This window comes from Anas acuta, chromosome 11 (genome assembly GCF_963932015.1).
Source record: "Anas acuta chromosome 11, bAnaAcu1.1, whole genome shotgun sequence".
In the NCBI taxonomy this organism is placed as follows: Eukaryota; Metazoa; Chordata; class Aves; order Anseriformes; family Anatidae; genus Anas; species Anas acuta.
In genome coordinates, this window is record NC_088989.1 from 2,015,974 (window position 1) to 2,036,905 (window position 20,932).

Below are 20,932 nucleotides of genomic sequence, written 5' to 3' on the forward strand. Positions count from 1 at the left end.
AAATCACAGGACACAACAGCTACACCAGCCAGCTCATAACATCTATTCTCTCGCTGTGCTCGTAAAGAAGAGCTCCACTTCCTTCTCTCTGCTTGCTAACACAGCAGACCATAGAAGCGTTCTAGATGAGGCTGGTGAAGACAAAATCTGAGGTTAAAAGTGTTTGGAAAAGAGGTGTTCCCAATATATGGTTCAATATGGTAAATATATTTAGTGTTCACAAAATATTCACAGTCTGAATTTTTGGGGTGCCAGGAGTTGGACTTGATGATCCTTATGGGTCCCTTCCAACTCGGGATGTTCCATGATCCTGTATCACGCTGAAGTCTCCCCGGGCAAGGAGAGGGAGCACTGCACGTTGCCGGCCACCTCTCCTGGGAAGAGAGGAAGGAAGCTTGGATGTGTTCATGCAAGAGGTGCATCAACTCTTGATTAGGATTCCTTTCGCAGAATTTTCCAAGCCTCTGCAGATATAAAGCACGTTTGTATGAAAATACAACACTTCTGACTTAGGTTTTTGAAAGATCTAAATGCCACCGTGACAATTGCCTGTAACATCTGCTTGTCTGTAGGATGCAGTGGGCTAAAGCTTCACTTTTTAGAGACAGTGCTCAGGATTTCTTGATCATATAAAGGGCATCGAATTCAAATGCACACTAGCAGTTGGCAGTTTTCTAGTACAGTTATATAAATGCTTAAAAGTCATGCTAAAGGATTCCTCATCGAGGCAGTGAAAATGTACTTCGGATACTTAACCGTATCATACTTCTGCGAGACGGAGATTCTACCCACAGGGAATAACCAATGCTTTAGTTTCAAATAAAGAAACTACAGGCAAAACTTTAGACTTCAATGTTTTCTTATTTTTCTCTTCCATCATGCTAACATTGAAGTTTCTTTTGATTTCCCACTAAATCACAACAGTGCCCTTTATGAAAAGGGGCTAAGCATCATTGATTTATGGTGTTTGCCCCGCTGGAAAAACAGGAGTGAAACAAGTGGGTGCTTACTGCTGTTGCCCCACTTTGTAGTTTTGATATTCATCAAGAGCATTTATGTGTGACATCAAGAGCATTTCTGTGTGATTTGGACATCTGAGAAGTCACAAATCTATTGCAGCCTATTTATTTCTCTCTGAGACCACCAGGCTAAGACTTCAGCTTAGCATTCAAGCACTCTCAAACATCCTGCCTTGAATGAAAAAGGAATGCTGCAATTTTATCTGTTCATATGCTGTTATCAGAGTGAAAAGGCCATATTTAGACATCAGTTGTTTCTTGAAGTAGTCTAGGCATATGAATAATTAATATACCCAAACATTTCAAGTCCCATGTAAGAGAAAAAGGAGCCAAAGCTTGGCCACGCAGCCCAGGCCCAACACCTCTCTGTTCATCACCATCACTCCTGGCAGGTGCCCTCCACCTGCACGACACCCACGCTAACTCATCTAATACATGCAGGAAGTCATCCAGCCCAGACTACTTCACATCAAAGTTTAAAAAGCAATCTGAGATGATATAATTGCTTTCCGAGCAGATCTGGAGAGGTACGCATCGGTATATGGAGAGCAAGAGGATTTTAGGCTGCCCGCTTATCTGAAGCTGCACACTCGATACCTAAAGGCCAGTACTGCAAAAAGTTCTTCTTGATGAGTGCACGGGGATGGCACTGAACTACCTTACTGCCAAAGAAGTGCAGTTTTATATGCTGCAAAGATTTTTCCTTCACTGACAAGCAGAGGGATCTGGGTATTTATTACAGAGTACTGATTTTCATCGATGCTGGGCACAGCACGAATACAAGAGGAATCTATCAAAAAGCATCGGTGTGTGTACATGTACTAAAGCTTCTCTGCAGTGCCCAGCCTCAGGTCATTTCTTCCTCTGAAGATGAAGCTGCAGTTCAAAGGCTCGGCCCCTCAGCACCAGCCCTAACAATGCCAGAGGAGCACAGCCCAGCGCTGCCTGACAGCAACACGAGGAGCATACAGTATGGATTAGGATCAAAAGAACAAACAGAAACCAACTACCCATCTTCTGCTTCGCCATGAGGGTATTTTAAGTCTAAGAGATATGGGTTCGTTCCTTGAACATCTTGCCAAAAAAAGAGTGTTGCCCAGCAACTACTAAAACAGTGCTCTGGGAGGAGGGAGCTGCCGGCCAGATTAACCCAGTAAGCGCCCGGTCTCCCTGCCTTGCACGCAGCTATTGCTGCAGCTTCTGGATCCCTGGCAGACAAATCTGCATCCCAAATAAAGAGCTGTAAGGAATTTCCTGAGCCGGCTGTCAGACAGGCTGTTTCGGTGTAGCACGAGCGTCTAGCGTGGAGCAAACACACTTGGCTTAGCGCGCCGCTACAGCAGGGGCGCAAATAAAACCCCTGCACAGCACACCCAGCTTAACACAGCTCCTGCGGCTAAAGCAGGTACCAGCCCTGGGCTCTGCCTCAGCTTTGCCACTATTGCTAGGTCTGACTTCTTCGGTTTGCAAAGAAAGCAGCAAGCATCTCCCTGCGTTCAGGTCCATCTCATTCCTAATGAACCGCAGTGGTGCTTTCGGCCTCGCCAAAGGGCCAGCTGCAGTTTGTACTTGCCACATGAGAGAACATCCTTCTGATGTGCACGGGTTTACTCAGACACAGTCATACTCACATGCAGCAATCAGATTCCAGGATTCCAGCTTTAAAAAACACATAAAATGTCTTTTTTTTTTTTTTTTTTTTTTGTTCAAAGCAGTTCAGACAACCAAGGAACTGTCACACTTTCTTTTTTTAGAGACTTCCACAACCAGGATTTTTTCCAGGAATCTCATCTGTACACAGTATATTCGGACAAGCTAAATACTTTCCCGAGAATTTTCATATGAACATTTTAAAAAAGAAACACCTAAATGAATGTAACTCCGAAGTCTTAATGTTTTGCACGGTAGTTTTAGAGAGTTTCTGAGTTAGTTGGAGCTGAAAATATGAAGGGCCAGAGAAACGCTACTTAGAAAAAAGCAAAACCAGAACAAACCACACCATTATTTCAAGTGGTCCAGAAAGACAAAATAAAAAAATCCACTGAAATGTCAGACCATAATTTACCGTCCAACCTCAAACCACTAACTTTGGGTGCTATTTACTTCTGGTGGGGACGGGGAAGAAGGAAGTAAAAAAAAATCAGCCTCAACACTTTCAAGTGTTTATATGAACATTTTAAAGACCTAAAGGCACTATAGCATTTAATATGTGAAATAACTACAGGCCAGTGGTCATTGTAATTTGAATGGGCTGGACTAACAGCTTTCTTTGGAGTTCTACAGACCTACTACAACTTCCAAGCTCTGGCACTTCAGTTCTTTCCATCTATCATGCCCTTTTTTTTTTTTTTTAAAACCTTTTAAACTTTTTCTTATTTGTACTTTGCACCCCAAGTCTCACCTGAACTCTATCCCACCTTCCTCTCAGCCTCCTCTTGCATTTCTTCCCTCTCAGTGCTCCAGCACCACCAGATTAATGTCAGACTATTTTTTCCACAACTTTATCAACAAAACAAGCCCTCGTGTCCTTAAAATACCTCTGTACGCTTTCCTCCGAGCAGACTGAAAGTGGTAGAGACTGCTCTATCGCTCCCATCTCCGACTCCAGTCGTGCTGCTGCAAACCCTTCTGTTCAGCCCAGCTCATCCAAGCACAACCCAAGTTTTCCTTTGGACGACTTGCAGCTAACATTTTTTAAAGGAGTGACTTACTAACATAAGCCAACCCGTTTCAGCAGCGAAGTGCTTGCTGTTAGGAAGAGGCTCCCCAGGCAGGGGCTGTTTGCACGCTGCAGGCAGGTTATCAGAGCCCAGTGACAGCGTAAGCTCCCAAAATGTTACTGTCAACTGCCTTGCCTTTGGTGGCGACTTCAGGAAGGAGGCTGGTGCACAAATATCACTGCTCTGTGCACAGCAACTCTGCTGCATTTCTAGGGCCTGAAGTAGGAAGAAAAGGAAAACCACCAGCCCAGGGCCCTGCTGCTGGCACGAGATGCAACTGATTAAGTGTAGCCTAGGCAACAAGACTTTTTAAAACCTGAAACATCCATGGCTATGAAAAGGCAGGCTGGATTCATTCTGCTGGGTACATACACTTCAGTTTCACACTGAATTTTCTAAGAGTGATGCATGCATCTCTAAGCAGAAAAGCTTGCTTCTAAATCTCTCTTACCACGTGAAGCATGACGATCATATTTACAACAGCTTTACATCTGCCCAAGATCTGTTCAGAGAAGTTCAGAATTATGTTTTTAAAATACTACCTGAAGGGAGACCCCCTGCAGGGGCCATGAAGCCACGGTCAGTGTTCCCCCCAGAAGGTGACTTCGGATGTGACCGACCTGCATCTGGACAGCTTAACGCACAGTTCATTTGAAGGAGAATTCTCACATAGATATAAACCAGGTTAGAGCATGGAGGCATTTTTCCAGTACTGCGTCTTTTCAAAGCTATAATGTAAGTCGCTGACACCTGATTAATTTTGGTCCCGCTCTAATAAGATCTTCAGAAGTTACTTCTCAGTTACGTGGCAGCATTTCTCACCGATCTGAATTCAAACCAAGATCACACTCCTCAAACTGCAGCCAGAGCAGCTCCCCCACCACATCCCATCAGCTGGGATGGCCAGCATGGGCTGTGAGAAATCACTGAGCAAGCATGGACACCGCTTACACAATTCATTGGATATTATGATGTTTCCATGTGCTGCTGCTGTAAAATCTTGTGCTCTGGTCTGCTGTACCTGTGGCATCGCTCAGAGCAATTAAAGTGAAGTCTCAAGTATAACAGAACTAAATATTGGGACTGGTGAATTACATTCACCAGACGCCCACTGTTGCTCTGTAACCCAGAAGTAAAGGACGCTGTTTGGATAAATACACCTTAGGGAAGACTGTGTTCCACTTGCAAGGAGGGTATTTTTGGAAGGTGCCATTAAAACACCACGACTGGAGACATGGCTGTAGTTCCCGACACTGCCAGGGACTTCCCAGGCAACACCCCAGGCAAGTATCTGGGTGCCTTTGCTTCATTAAAAAGGGGATTCTATTTGTGTTGAAGATGGTGAGATAAGTTTCATTATTGTTTCTTCTGAATATTTATTGTGGAAAGCATTTTATCTCAGACCACAGTTGAAAAGCACGCATATAAACAACTGACATGCCTGCTAAAATTTTATGACTTTTGCTGCCATTTACCGTTAAGCATAAACTTCCTCATGAAAGCTTTAGTGAAGTAACTGCAAAGGTTGGAAGATGTTCATGCCATTCTTTCTCCGTGTATAAATTTTGACTAATATGAGAACTTTTACAATGTCCAACCACAATGTTTCATGTCAGAAAAATGTTTCTTTGTACTTGCAGTTCCTAAGCTGAGCTAGAAATAATTGTTTTTCTCTCCTTTTTTCCCTGCCTCTTTCTCCTCCACCTCCACCCCCAATCTCTCCTATACACAGTAGTCTCAGTCAAATCCAGGTTTATTCCTGTATTTGATTTTACTGTTAAGAACTACATGAACTAGAGCATGGATAGGTAATACCATCATTCTTATTCTGGAGAGCTTAACAGTCAATTCTAAAAGCTTTTCTAGGTTGCTCTTCAATATCTGAATCACCAGCTATCAGTTTTCCAGTAAAATGGGGAAAAACCACTAAGAACTCACAGACTTCAGTAACATTTTTAAAAGTTTAATTACATGAGACAACCTCATGTCATGGGAAAAACACCAAACCAAAGCAACCAAAGAAACAAAACCCAAACAAAGGCAAACAAAAACAGCAGCACAGAAGATACACAATTTTCAAGGGCAATCTAACCAAATCTGAATGGAATTATGGAAATTCTAGGTCCCTGAGAAAACTGAAGCATAACCAAAGAAACAAGATTCATCCAACAAAGAGATAATTAGGAGCTGCCACATCTGATAACAGCAATAAAAGGTATACCAAATTTTAAGAATTTTTGGGCTGAGCTATCCTTTGGGTAAAAGACACGACCGAGGGGTGAAAGAAAGAAACCAAGGTTTTTCCAAGCAAAATCCCAATTAGTGCTTCTCTTCCTGTTTAAAATTTTTCTTAGATTAATCAGACCCAGCCAAACTCCACAAAGAAGGCATTAATTTCTTACAGTAAGCATAAGTTTCCTGCTATAAAGAAGGCAAACTGAAACTTCGCTAAGAATCGATGAGATTGAACGACAGCTGTAACAAACATTTGCTTGTTTCCATTTTCCTCTTCTCAGAAACAGGTTTGGTACTGGGTAACTAAATGGCACATACGGATTGTAACCAAACCACACGCAGAGAAAAGAAATGAGACTCACAGGGACATCCTGGTTGGACATATCTGAAAGCCAGCCTCAGTTTGCACCTGCCCTTCACAAAGCCTTCCTTTAAGTCCCACATCACAATTCAGACATTCACACATACGTACGTTTTCTTTCCTCGTGAGTCGGCCTTTGTGGAAGGATGCCACTAAAATATTCTATAGGAAGTGAGGTGCTCAAAAGTAGCCTACACAAAATAAAAGGACTTCTTCCACCCAGAAGGGTAAAAAGCTGTCTCGTAAACTTACCTCTGAACTTTTTGGGTGGGTTGTTAAGATCACCTGCTTCTGGCTGTACCACACACCGATCATCCACAAGGCTGCAAAGAAACGAGAAATAAAGTGAGATTCTTTTCCTTTGCAATTGCTTATATCCTCGCTAGCAAAACCGAAGTGTTTACTTGCAATATTTTATCTGAGTGGCCACTTCAGCAAAAGACATTCCCCAAATGCCAAACCCTTCTAAGAAGCATGCAGCTAATTTTTACTGTTGCCCAGAGCTATGCTCCTGGACAGGCGGGACAATAAATAAGTCATTGCTCCTCTATGCTGCATCTTCTTTATGTCCCCTCCTTGAGGTGCAGACAGAACAGCCCATATTCTAGTTAGGTGAGAGACAGCCGTAAAACAATTATTGCCTCTTGGACAGATTTAAATCATGTTGCAATTGTGTTCACATTAAAGGACAGAGAACAGGAAAATAAGACAACTGCATCAATTGGGCACCAATCCTGCGACCCCCTCAAGTACCAAAAAAGGCAGAAACGTCAACTGCCACAATGCAAACTGATTCCCACAGGACAGGAGGCATAAATACACCCTCCTGCTTACCAGTAATAACACAAGCAAAGTCATGAGAGCAAACGAACCTCCTCCTGCTTTACCAGAAAGGAAGCGAATTGGAGAGTGAACCCAAGAGATTTCAATAGGAAATGCTGGGACAGAGCTTCTCCTCTGAATACACACTGGCAAAAGACCCTGTGGGTGAACTCAAAGCCCACAGAATAAATAAAGCATTGAAGATGCACTTGTCACCACTGCTCTGCCCTTAGCAAGCTTTGTATCTACATGGAATTGCTCTTTTACCAAACGCTATTTCTAAATGGTGAAAAATGCAATTGTAACCAAATATCTTGTGGGTTCTGAATTGGTTTTAAAATTATACAATTGGGCTCCTTAAAACCAATCTGTCGAAGAGGCTTTCTACACAAAAGTAGAAGGTAAAACTCCAAGGTCTTAAAGGGTAGAGACGTCCATTCTCATGCAGAATCAACTTGAGAAAGAGACTGAAACCTAGAATATGAGAGTTGTTCCTTGCAGAGGCTGGTTACATGCAGGGAGCATCTTGAGACAACAATTATGGAAAATCATGAAGTGCATAAAAATTAAGAGATCAGAGACACTACGTGGATCAACAGTTCTATGCATCTAAAATTTGCATATGCAAACATTCACAGTAAGTTACTTTTTCCCCATGGATTTTCCCCCTATTCAGCATTAAACAAACATGTATGTGCTCCAACAAGAATAATACTAACAACACCTGAACTCACTGGAACACCTGCTTCTAGCAAACAAATGGCCGAAACTAAAAGCCAAATGGGTTATTCTGATAATCCCCCGCATTGTTAACCTCAGTGCAAATTCTCTCTGTTCTCCTGATACTAAATAGAAAATAAGAGGAACTTCCCAACTTACTAAGAAAATAATTTTACAGGGTGCAAAGGCCAGAAGAGGCCATACTGAACACCAATAATCACAGAGATGACAGCACTGAGTTTGGGAAACAGCGAGAGCAAAGTCACAATTAAGCAACAGTCATGTCATACAAATATCAAATAGGAACACTCTTCAAAGAGAGTTACTTGGCTAAAATGACATTAGACTGTATAGTGGTATCTGTTTCTCAACCTTCATTAACCACATGAACAAGTCATTACACATCGTTATGACATAAGACTGTCAGAACTCCACATGGTATAGAGCACAATTACACCAAATCTTTCCTTTGCTTCTTTAATTTTCTCCAGGACAAAGACTAAATTAAATATGGGACAAAGCTAATTTGATTACGGAGGCTTATTAAGATGATAATGCATTTCATGTTTCACATAGCAATTGGGATTTCTGGCTTAAATTAGGCTCAGAAGATGTGCGGCCATTATATAATACAGTTACCTTAAAACACTGCAAATCAAATCAACCAGGATGCCTTTAATACTAAGGGATATTTAGACCTGCCATCAGAACATCTCATCAAGCCTAAAAAAAATGGATGTGCTCAGGGCCTGCAACGTCTGAAAGGACTACCCATGGTGAAAAATATCTGCTCAGCAATGCCATCAAAAGCCACAGCCACTGCATAATGTTCGTCATGCACTGTATGGGATTAAACATAACATAACTTTCTATTTGTTCGGGAATTATCTACTGCCAAACTTGCTTCAATACTAGGAATAAAAAAAGCCAAATGTATCGTACCGCTCAGTTTGTTTTGCCAGTTGCCAGCAGATAGTATTTGGCCAGTTACAACACAGCTGATCGACTACTGCAGAGTGTGCATGTCATATTTGACGAGTACCTGGGAAATTTGTCAAATACATTTGCCAAATACTATTCAACCAACCCTACTTACTACATCCCTTGCTTTTATCATACCTTCTTTCCCTTCTGGCAGCATCCCATATTTTCTTCTCTTTCCTATAATAGATCATGGTGCATCTTCAGTGTCTGCTTCCTCTCTGCCCCCTTATTTTCCAGATTCCTAATAGCTAGAGGACTAAACCTACAAGTTAGTTTGGAGTCACTGATGAGATTTCAGCCCATTGTTTCCTGCTGAAAGACTTACCAGGATGCTGTCTTTGTACCCTGCTTGGGAGATCCATTTATCAGATGCATCTGGACAGTAGGCATCAAAAAATTTGCTGTCACTGTACCCACCCTGAGGCCCTTACGGCTACTGGAAATGAGAAAGAGCACGTTGTGTGTATGCCCACTCACCACATCACCAGGCTTCCTGGTTGCCTCTTTGCTATTCATTGGGTATTGAAGTACCAGAGCAATAAGCCAAACTATTTCCCTCCCCCTAATTTCCCACTGCTTTGAAACGAGGTGGCAGATGTGCTCTTTTAGCTTCTCATCCAGCCCCCTGGAAGGTCTTCACGCTCAGTACGCGGCTCCACTGCCAGCTTCTGATGTTCTGAGATTTCTCCTAAGCAGCAGTTGAGCAGAATAAAACATGCCCTGTCCCTTCTGTCAGAGCTGTATTTGACTTCTGTGCTTTCTCTGCAAAGTCTTCCTCGTCCTACGTGAAGGGCTACTTTTTGTTTAACGAAGTGGCATTCACTTCTGGCTGCTTAGAGGCTCTGTCCTACAGAGCACCTAGCCTGATGTGGTTGCAGAAGGAAACACCAAGGAGCTCTGCGGGGCAGCACGCCAGGGACAGGAGCAGGCAGGGCACGGCTCCCACTGCAGCTCTGGGGGCGCTGGCCATCGGCAAGCTGCAGATTCAAAGTGTTCTCCTTTGACTGAAGAAGCACAATTTTGTTTGTGTGAGAAACCTCAAATACTGCAAGACAAGACAGAACTAGCCATAGTGGTAAGTTAGTGGTTTATGAATGGTTTGGCTCAAGTTTTTCTTTTTCTTTTTTTTTTTTTTTTTAAACCACCTACTTACATTGCTACCTTTTTTTTCTTTTCTTTTCTTTTTTTTTTCCCCCAATCAGCAGATTGCACTGAGGCCTATTCGTTCCTGACTGAGGGCAGGGTGGGCAGGAGAGAACAGGACAGGACACACGGATGGACACGGGACAGACAACATGAAAATCATTTTCTTGTACTCATTCCCTCTCCCCACTGCTTGACCACAGCGAGCTTCTTCCTCCCGACCAACTACATTAAAACCACACCACATCCATTGACATGCTCTCTATCTTCCCCAAAATCTAACTTGCCATATTAATTTCAGGCCATTTTTAAATTTAGGGCCAGATCTGTACAGAAAGCTACTTTGTTTTACCCAGTATTTCCTGGGAGTCAGGCTCGAGATAGCTAACTGAGCTCTGGCAGCCCTTCTTCCAGATGTTTCGGTACAAGAGAACAGCCGTCCTTACCCCAAAGTGCTAATAAATCCATTTGTTGAGCCCTCTGCATAGAGAGAACAAATATCTCCAATATGAAGGAAGCTCGACATCTTGTCGGTCATCTCTGGCTTAGTGCCCCTAGAAAAATAAAGCAAAATGTATTTTATTAGGCAGAACGATTTCTCCATGCGAGCTACTGGGGGGGTTACAACAACAGCACCCCTTGTGTTTGTTTGCAAAACCCAACGAGTTCTTGCCCTGCAATGTCAGGTATTGAGGAAAACACGGCATGGCGAAAGGCTTGCTTAGAAAAACAAACTCAGGAAAACCAACAAGCTCCTGGCATCCTGCTCAGTGCGGGATTGTTTCTCTGGAGCCACAGTCGTCCCCACAGATGTTCACAGGATCTCACAGCAGGCGTGCTGGCCCCTTTCACCCCACCTGAGAGGGGAGGAGGGAAGAGGAGTGCCTTAAATTAATGCGCATTATTTGTACCACCTAAATTACAACGTTTTTCTCTGCCTAAACACTTCTGCCAGAAACAAAGGTAGGCAGGGGCACATGTAAGGGTCCCTTGGTGTGCAGAAATGGCTCTCCCAGGAATCGACATGTGGAATAGCTTCCATCAGCTATGGAGCGCTGCTCCGAGCTGCTGCCTCAAAGCTGGCATTAGGCGAAGACCCACTGAATATGCCTGACAACAGATTTTGCACGTAAAAAGGTAAGGATTAAGATTTTTCAGAGGCGAATGCTTTAAATGACGCATCGAAAAGCCAAATCCCTGTGAAATGAGGAATATTTCGATCCTGTTTAAAAAAATTGCCTAAACATAACACTGAAGGGACAGCCACTTAGTGCTGTCAGCTTCTGCAGTATTAAGAACTACCTTTGTTTTCTATAAAGTCCCAAATCCGGGACTGACTGACACAAGACCTACCTGTCATTTAACCAAATATAGAAAAGCCAGTTTCTATCTGGCACAGCAACCAAGAGAGAGACAAACAACAGGAGCCCTGACAAAAAGAACCCCAACCAAACAGATTTTCAAAGATGCCTTTCGAAAAGCCATTTACTGGTTCCTTGGAGATCCTCCTAAGCCGTGGCTTTTGATCACCAACTTCAAAACGCTGGAACAGCTTTCTGTGCAGGAGGTTTCAGACAGCAGGCAGTAACGTGGCTGCTCCAAGCTGCTCCTTCCCGCAGGCTGGTGACAGGCTCCGAAAGGCAGCCCTGCCCAGGATCAGACTCTTGTATTTAGGGGAAAATAATTCAAAACATTTTCACCCTGCCACCTAGCATGACACACCAAAATCAACTTTAAATGGTCTTTCGTTGGGAGAATTGAGCAGCAGGAAACGCTGTTCATTATAGCACACAGCCCGGACACTGTACGTGGGACAAATCTTCATTGAACATTACCTTGTTTACCAAAACGTAAGGACCAAGTTCGTTAAGCAAGGCTGGAGATCAACAAGGACAGATTCTTGGAGATCTAAAAGGTAATGTTGGTGACACCCTGCAGGTATCACAGCGGGAGCAAAAGCCAAGGCCAAGCTGCAAACAGCTCCCGCTCCTCCCTGCCTCCGAGTAGCGGTGCAGTCATCACAGGGCGATTACGAAGTCAAAGCAGATTGCAGACGTTCTCACGCCTGCATGTCACTGTGTCACTTGCACAATTAAAATCAAGTTCAGAAAAAATCACAAGATAACAGGCCACATTCATATGCAGAGGGAGAAGCCTCAGCTCCTCCAGAACCCTGTGTGTGTGCCCGCAGAAGCGAGGCATGGGGCTTCAGGTCGCGTAGTGCCAAGTCCTTCAGGCGCTGCGTACCCTTACATAGTCTGTTTCCTTTCCCTCCTGGTCAGGGGACAGAAAAACAGCACTACCTATTTTAAGATATATGCCAGAAAACATACAGAAGTATGCAGAGCGACTGAATTAGCATCCCCCGAAATACAGCTGCCTCATTCCTGACTGGAGGTTGACGACAAACTCCACACACCAAGTTTTCAGGCCCACCGAGTTAAAAATGCCTTAAATTCATACAGCCCAAAGCGAAGAGCAACTAAGTCCAGAAGAAACGTAGATACTTCTGGTGGAGACCAAGTCTGCTCTGGCACTCATTTCTGGCATGCTGGACCTTCGGGGCTGCGGAGCATTGTGGTATTACTGCACACACAAGGTATTTCTGATCCCCAACTCTCCCATCCTACAATTACACGTACAGTATCCCTTTTATGGGGAATTACTTTACTGGACTACATCATTTGCCTTTAGAAGAGGCAGATGTTCACCGCAGCTGTTCCCAAGAGAATGCGAAGGTCAAAATTATTGACTTCCATTAGAGAAGATTTTTTTTCTTGGCGAAAACACTGATATCCCAGACCACTGATCAAGACCAGGCCTAAGGACGGGCAATCCAATTTCTACAACATATGAATTACTTTCCACAATATAGCTTTTTTAAAAATTGTTTTCTTTACCAAGGAAGCTCCGGACATGCAAAGTATCATGCATGATGATAGCTGAACACCTAAAATAAGCAGTTCTGCAATTTACTGACATTTCCAGTAATATCATGGTCAGCAATGGTCAGTATGTGGCCACCAGGAGGGCTGTCCTAACGCTTGCCCATGCTCCAAAGGGACACGACAAACGCTGTCTGTGTCTATCGCCTACTTTAATAACTAAATACCCAAAGCTGGTCCACTTGACCTTTGGCTTTAAGGACCCTGCTCTCGAGGTTGTTTGGTGCTCAGGAACACGCTGCCCCTCAGATGGAGCGAGGGACTCGACGGCCCAACAGGCCTCGTGGCTCAGAAGGTTTACAAGTGAAGAGAATAATTTCTAAACCAGTCTTGCTTAGTTCATATTGGCTTTCCTCATCTCCTCACAAGGGGCTTGGGACACCTAACAAAATTCGTCCGCTGATTAACCAGTTCTTTGCATTAAACCCTTCAAATGATCAGCTACCACAGATTATTTCCCTCCTTTGACTAGGAAAGCTGAGCCACCGAAGGTCACAGAGCAGAACCACAGAATAATTTAGGTTGGAAAAGACCTCTGAGATCATCAAGTCCAACCATTCGCCCTGACCTGCCAACCCTGGCACATTTATCCCATGCCCACAGCACAGGTGGGCTTATGGACAAGGGAGTGGGTTCCCCCCTGGGCACCCGGACCCAAAGCATCCCGCAGGTCCCCTCGCCCAGGAAGGCCACCAGAAATCCCCTGGAAGCCCCGGGCAGGAGGGCTCTTACACACACAATCAGTAGCTGGCTTGCACAGCTAGAAGCATAATCTCTCTGCTCAAAAAACAATTGTGCTCAGTAGATAAATACGGGCATTACTCTGCAATTTATTTATTTTAGATATGCCTGTGCCAAGAGCATTTGGTTAGTGCTGAAGGAGAGGCCGGGGAGGACCCGCTGCTCTCGCATCCTCAGGAGAGGAGCTCTGCAGGAAAGCCACCGCGTCCCTGCTGCACAAATGCTGGAGCATTGTACTCTCCCCCTTCAATGCTGGGGGAAACGAGATCCTTTCCAGGTAAGAGTACTTGAAAAAAAACTGAAGATAAGGAAACAATACAGGCGGCAATGCTAGCACGCAGAGTCAGGGTTCTCCAAACAAGCACCAGAGGTTTACCTCGGGGGCAACAATGTTGACAGCAGCAACATTAAAGGAAACAATGATTCTTCGGCTAAGTGGGAAAAGAACAAACTTCCACAAATACAAAGTTACCGGTTTTTAAGATGAGAAAGGAAACACGAACTGAGCAGACCCTTACACGGAGCAGCTGACTGTACCCATGGGCATAGAGAAAAACCCGAAAGATGAACAATTTCTAGGATGTTTTTTAAGCCTTGACAGCTTGAGCTCTTTTGATTACTTTGGTGATTACTTCATCATGTATGTTATCTATACAAATGTTAGCACATCTTTAAATGTGCTTTATGTGCCGTTTATCTGCACAGGAAAATAACGTCTCTGTTTAAGGAAATAGCCCAAATAATAACTATGGAAACCTGCTGAATTTCATGAGAACTGTGAAGTACTTCTCTAGAAGTCACCGTGCGGATCTGTAGCTTTGCTGTATGGGCCTGGGTCTGAAAACGCACGGCTACATCCAGGCAGTGAATTAAAGCAAAGCAAACTGCCCGCTCCCTCAGGAGTTTGAGCGCTTGCCTTTCCCCTACTGCTCTGTGCTGCCTCGGTGAACAAATCTGCATCACAAGACCTCCAGACTGGTCTTCTGACCGAACAGGACTGCAATAATTACAGGTTCATTTCTGATTATTTTCTTACTTATAGATTACCTCCTGCATATCCTCAAAACAAGCTGCACCGCAAACAGCAACAGCCCATGAAGAGCCGATCTGAAGTGGAAAACAAGCACTTGGAAAAGGTTCCTACACGGCCCTGCTCCACAGGCACCTTGCATTCCTGTCCAAAACAAAGTCCTGACCCTCCCTCACCAACATCCCCAGCTTTCAGGAAGACTGAAAGGACTGATCACACTTCAGGGCACAAGCAGATCATGTGCTGAGCCTCGGGGCCTTGAGCAAGCCAGTGAAAGTTTGATAGTCGCTGAAATGCACCTCAGAGGCTTCAACCCACTGTCTCACGAAAACACATTTTGTAATGGTACTTAAAGCAGAATTAAGAGCGAAAACGCTTAGAAATCAAACTGACTGTTAAATATCACATACCTTAATGAGACATCTGCTTTTTGAAGATCTCAGAATAGGAAATGCAACTGCTTGGTAAACATATCACACTAATTCCTCCCATCACTCATCTCCATCTCCATGCTCAGCTCGAAAAAACATGCTTCAGAGCAACGCTGAGAGTTTGCTTTCCTTGAATACCAGAGTCAAGGCCCCCTTTTGAAGTTCCTCCTTACGGGAACTGTTTGTAACCAGATTTTTGCAATATGCTATTCCTCATCTCCAGCAATTTAACACTGAAAGGCTTTTCAAAGAATTTGAAGCTTTTCTGCTGATATCTTGTCCCACGTGTCTGCTTTGTGTGGGATTTTAATACTTTAACCTATGACTGCAGATCCTATTTGTAAAATAAACGAGACCAAATAAGTCTTATCACCGATGGCTTGATTTCCAGCAACTGGGAGACGAACAACAATCTTTTTAAGATGATTCTAACAATGTTTATTGAGAGCAAGAAAGCTCCTTGCTGTGCCTTGTAGTCCCACGATGTACCCAGTTCTCTATTATCATATTTTCACTGTGGTTTATTGCTCAATTAAATAGAGACCGTCAGATTCATATGTACCATTCCAGAAACTGGGGCAGCACTTTATCACTTTTCACTATTTAGGCTGTTTAGGTAAGAATCGAATCTCAAACTGTGCTTAACTGCTTAGACTCCGTTCCTGCAGACAGGAAGCTTCGCAGTGAAAGATTAATTTTGATTTGGTTTTTAACAGAAAAGAGATCAGATTTTAAAGAGCAGAGACAACAAAAAAGCAAACAACGGGCTGCTTAATGGCATAAGCTATTGAAAAAGCATCCATAAATTAGCAGGTACCACTAACCAGACCAGAAGACTTCAACAAGGAACCCAGAAGACCACGTATGTCAAACTGTTTGACTTGAGTAGAACGGGGTCCTTACTATTTCTGCATTAGGCCAAGCAGGCTAACCTCTTTAACATGCCCTGACTCACAAAACTTAAATGAAGGTCAGGTACTTGAACACATCTGAAAATCAAAGTTTTACAAGATTTGATCAAACATTTGGCCCTTTAGTCTCCATCCACTGTACTTCTCACTGAACGCTTTTCTAATGATTTCCATGTGTTTCGGACAGTCCTCCCTCCCCCAGCATTTGGTATCTGTTTTTACAGGTGCACCTAACTTCATGAAAACTGAAAAAAAAGTGATATTTTCCATCCTTACTTCAATAAAAAGGAAAGAAGGTTTCTTCCCTGAGGGCTGTGAGAAAGATTCATACGAATTCCATTAAAACAGCCAAAGCAAGGAGGAAGTGCCCCATTTAAAAGATCATCTGGTGAATAATCGCTCTTCTGGGGCTGCAGGATGAAGCACTGCCATTTTCAAAGCTTCTGCCTTAGCAAATCTAAGAGGAGCAATTTGTGCACGCTCACACCACCACGGGAAGCCAAATCCCAGGGATTTGGGGTAGTGAAGAGCGGGCGGTTGGTGCCTGGCGGCTGGGACAGGTGCCCTGCAGGGCGCAGAGCAGCCCAGGAGCATCCAACTCCTCAGCTGAGCACTTTGTGAACAGCAGAGCCAAGTTCTGCATTTCCTGAAGGCTGAGGCTGCTTGCAGCTTGTGGAGTATGACAGAGGTGGAGGGAACATCCCTGCCACGCCGCCTTGAGCGCCAGCATCCTCGCACTGCTCGCCCTCGCACGCTTTTTGGGGGGAACAGCTCAGGAATCACATTCAGTTTCGACAGGGCTCTGTGCTGTTACTTTTATGCGCATGTAGCTACGTTTTAGAGATAACGCATTTGAAAAAAAAAAAAAAAAATCAGCGTGGTGTGTTTATCTACCACATGATCTTGTTTTCCATTTAACTGCAACCTTTCATGTCCAGCAGCCTGCTATCTGCAGGCAGATTTTCCTCCGATGAACCGTTAGATTAAAGAGGAGAAATGCACCTTTCTCAGAGAAACTGCTTTCCTCCCACTGCTGGTAAGGCAGCGGGTTTTTCTGCAGCGTGCAGCCTGAAGAGCCGGGGGGCTGTGAGAGGCGGGGAGGGGGAAGCAGCTCCGCGCTGGGACTCTCCCAAGGACACGCAGCGGGGTCAGCCTCAGCGCCTGGGTTTGGATCCAGGTCTCCCAAATCCCCATCCACCAGCCCACTCCGCCTCTCTTCTCCCTGGAGGAAACTCGGTCTCACCGCACATCTAATCAAGCACACGTTTCCCCCTATTCTTGAAGAAAGTTGGAAGAGACAAGTAAATTCGGTCAGCACGATGACGGCCAAGTTAATTACGTTCTGTTCACACTATTTGCCACTGCACAGCTGAAGAATTTATTTAGTTACCATACTAATGACAAAGCTACTCAGAAATTACTACTTAATAGGTGCAAGGAAACTCAGTTTAAGAAAAAAAGGGGAAACAGATGAAGTAACTCCTCTTGCTAACTTAAGCCTACAAAAATCCTCCACCCCAGCAAGCAAACACACGAGGCATCCCTTCTCAGAAGGAGCACCTCTTTTTTTATTTGTGCAGTGCAGCCAGGCGGGCTGACAGCCCTGCTGCACTCAGAAAGTTCACGTTGAGCACCCGTAAGGAGGCACCAGGCAGAGGTTAGGCTGTGACAGAGCTATCTCACACGGCACCATCGGGCTGCTGCACCGCACGCAGCTGACAGGTCCTATTGACAAGCACCTGCCGAAAGCTGAAAAAAGAACATCTATTCAGAGACGTGCTGTCAGGGAAGCAAATCATTTCTGAAGTTTAAACCAAATATGACCTGACAGCGTCTTTTTATTTCCATTAAAAGTACGCAGCACTTACTGAAGTTGATGCTTACTGAAGTTCATACTTACTGCCTCTAACCCTGAAGAGAGAAAGCAGCTTAAGACGTCAGCCTCTGGAGGAGGCCCTACAAGCACACAAAGCATTTTCCAGAATATTTCTATTAGGAGGAGAGCCTTGGAACGTGCCAAAAGAACCAGGGCAACCAGTGCCATGGGGAAGAGAGCAAGCTTGGTTTATAGCATCTCCTGGAGTCTGGCCAGGGCAGAAGAGCGTACAGAACAGCCCCTCTCCAATTCGCATGGCCATGTAGCCACAAGACTTGCCTGCAGAAGGGGCTAACTCCTCAGCCCCGCTCTTTTCCTCACAAGGTGCAAACTTTCTAGCAAATGCAAGAAGCCCTAAACGTACCCAGGGATTTTCCATCATCCTCCTGTGTTGGTTCATCTCTCCCTACCCCTGCCTGCCCAACGCCTTTGCCCTTCCACACGCTACGCCTTCCATCTCTTCCCTTGCCAGTACCGCACCTTGGCGGGGGCTCCCTGCCCTCCATGGTGGCACCGGCGTCCTCGTCCAGGGCTGGGCTCTGCAGGATGGCTGCTGGCAGCTTCGGGTCCCCGCAGCGGGAATATCGCCGCTCTTCTCCCGCCAGCAGGTCTCTCCTAGCGAAGCCTTGCAAGTCTTCCCGCGTCTCCCAGCGGCAGCAGCCCTTCTCCAAGGGTGAGCCCACTGCTCTTCCCTCCTGGATACCTCAGCAGGCATCCGGGGCTGCAGAGAAAACCCTAAATGCCCGTGACGAGCAGCCCACGAGGAGGAGCCACCGCCAGCACGTGACCAGCACGTGGGGAGAACCACTGGTGGCCAGCAGACCTACTTTGCGCCCTCCTGATCTAAAAAACCCTTGGGTTGGGCTCCTTGCAGATGAAGGCTCCGTTTCTCGGGCCGCCTGGTACACGCTGAGCTCCCCGCGGTGATTTTCTAGAAGACAAGCACAGGTCGTCCTCCTGGAGGGAAGGTTCAGGCCTCTGAACCACCTCATCGCATGGGGAGCGTTAGCAAGTGAATCTACTTAACCCTTACTGATGGGAGAGCGGCCAAGGACTGATGGGTTACTTCAATCATAAGATAAATCAGTTTTCAATTAATGCTTCAGACCGAGCATCATTAGCAAACCGTCAGGCATCTGCCTTTGTGCCCTCGTGTCCCAGGGAGGGATTCAGATAGGACGTATCTGGACATCACAGCGCTACGATTAAAGCTTTTCTTCAGAACTTCTTGGCAGATTTCTGAAGAAGCGATGAAGAGGGTTTGCCATGGTGCAAAACAAATGTTTGTAAAACTTTCATACTCAACTGCTACTAAGCAATTCCCAGAAATTAAAAAAAAAAAAAGAAGCCACAGTCTTTTGGCAGTAGCCATTTTTTTGGCCTACTGTGATGAGATAGATTTCTTACCCGTATGTGCACCAAGGTTACTGGCTTCTGACATCTTGCACATGGTGGGGACGAGGAGAGAACGAACTGTTTATGTACACATCCTTACATCTGGATTCAGTATCCAGGCCTCCATCCCTATACCTGAAGTATCAGATTACTCCAAAAGCAGAAACGTTATCTAACCTTCTAATCCCAATTTTTTTCATCTGGCACTCAGTTTTCTCAGCGCTGTTTACCGTCCTTTGATAATCTGCTCAGCAGAGCGCTCGGGGAGGCAGGAGCACTAAGCTGGCTGCAGCGCTGCTCACATTAGCATTCTGGCAGATGAGGATGGAGTTACATCACCGCGAGCTGTAAATCAGCAGAATAACACATGCTTCCACGCACATTTCTAGCGCGCCTGTCTCTCTAGAGGGTTAACTTCCCCAGATCTGTAGTTCTTGCTCTCAATAAAAACACTGTTAGGAAGGGGAAAAAAAAAAAAAAAGTTCTGATGCAAGTTTTGATAGGCTTAACCAAAACCACAACTATGAAAATGAAACTTTTCAGAGTTCAGAATCCAGAGCTGAATTTTGCATCCTCACTCCACCTTGGAATTATGGTTCCTGTAGTTTACTTTATCTTAATATTTTTTTTTTCCCTAAAAGAAAGAATGCAGTCGTACAGAACCCAACTGAGCTGAAGACCTGGAAAAGTATTTTCTCAACAGGTATGGAGCACGCAGGGCCTGCAGACCCTTGGCGTGGCTGCCTCTGCCAAGGCAGCGCGGGGCTGCAGCCCCCTGGAAGCCGGCTCCGTCCCCATCCCCAGCCACAGCGCTCCCGTGCCAAGATGGAGCCAGGCAGCAACAGGGGGGGGGCTTTTGTGGCGTCTGCTGGGAGCAGAAGTCAGGAAGGAATATCGGGCCGCATCAAAGCTCGGGCTGCTTGGCACCCTGCCTCCCGCAGCCGCCGCTGGGAGATGCCCGACGAAGATCACAGGAATCGCTCTGAGCAGCCGTGGCCGTGGACAGGAGCAGCTTTGCAGCTCGTGGATACGTCTGCTGGCTTTTCAAGCCTTCTGCTTTACAGGTCACTCAGCACAGCGTGCAGGGGGCTACACGGAACTGCTCGGAGGTTTTTAACTCCTCTTTGGCACCGCTACGCAGCAGCAAGCAGAAAAACGGCTCCAGGCTCCTGAAGCAACAGCTACCCGCGAAGGTGCTACCTCAGCAGCAGAAGCAACGAATTTGGAGCGTTCCATAAGGAAGCTTTTTATGAAAGCAGATTAATACCACAGTCACATCGTGACAGAAATGTTACATTTACATAACTTTCTACCAGCAGGCCGTCTTCCAGCTCTAAGCCCCTCTGGTCCCTGTAAGCTGCTTTGGCGAAGCTGCCTTCCCTCACACTCACCCACAGGCGAGCAAGCAGCCCGTCTACCAGCTACTACAGAGCCACTACCCTCGTCCCACCTCCCACGGGATTCCCAGATTCCTCCCGTCTTCCAGCACAATCCTACAACTACAACTCTCGTGTTTATGGCGTGGCGCCGCCGCGGGCTCCCGGCATGCCCCGGCACCTGGCGCATCGCACGGCCCCCAGGACCTGGGTCCTGCTGGGA

The 20,932-nt window shown here is 45.4% G+C and overlaps 1 protein-coding gene across 15 annotated transcripts in view; it reads right to left on the reverse strand.

Moving 5' to 3' along the window:
* ITPR1 (inositol 1,4,5-trisphosphate receptor type 1) overlaps nt 1-20,932 on the reverse strand; it is a 164,103-nt gene that overhangs the window by 142,026 nt on the left and 1,145 nt on the right. For 9 of the 15 annotated variants that reach the window (XM_068695042.1, XM_068695041.1, XM_068695046.1 and 6 more), the window contains exons 1-3: nt 18,419-18,594; nt 10,451-10,558; nt 6,588-6,658 (exon numbers count right to left, since the gene is read on the reverse strand). In XM_068695042.1, coding sequence (XP_068551143.1) covers nt 6,588-6,658; nt 10,451-10,558; nt 18,419-18,444 — 205 coding nt within the window. In that variant the 5' untranslated portion in view covers nt 18,445-18,594. Of the gene's footprint in view, nt 1-6,587; nt 6,659-10,450; nt 10,559-18,418; nt 18,596-20,932 lie in introns of those variants that run through there. The other 6 variants (XM_068695045.1, XM_068695043.1, XM_068695032.1 and 3 more) reach the window with 5 other exon arrangements.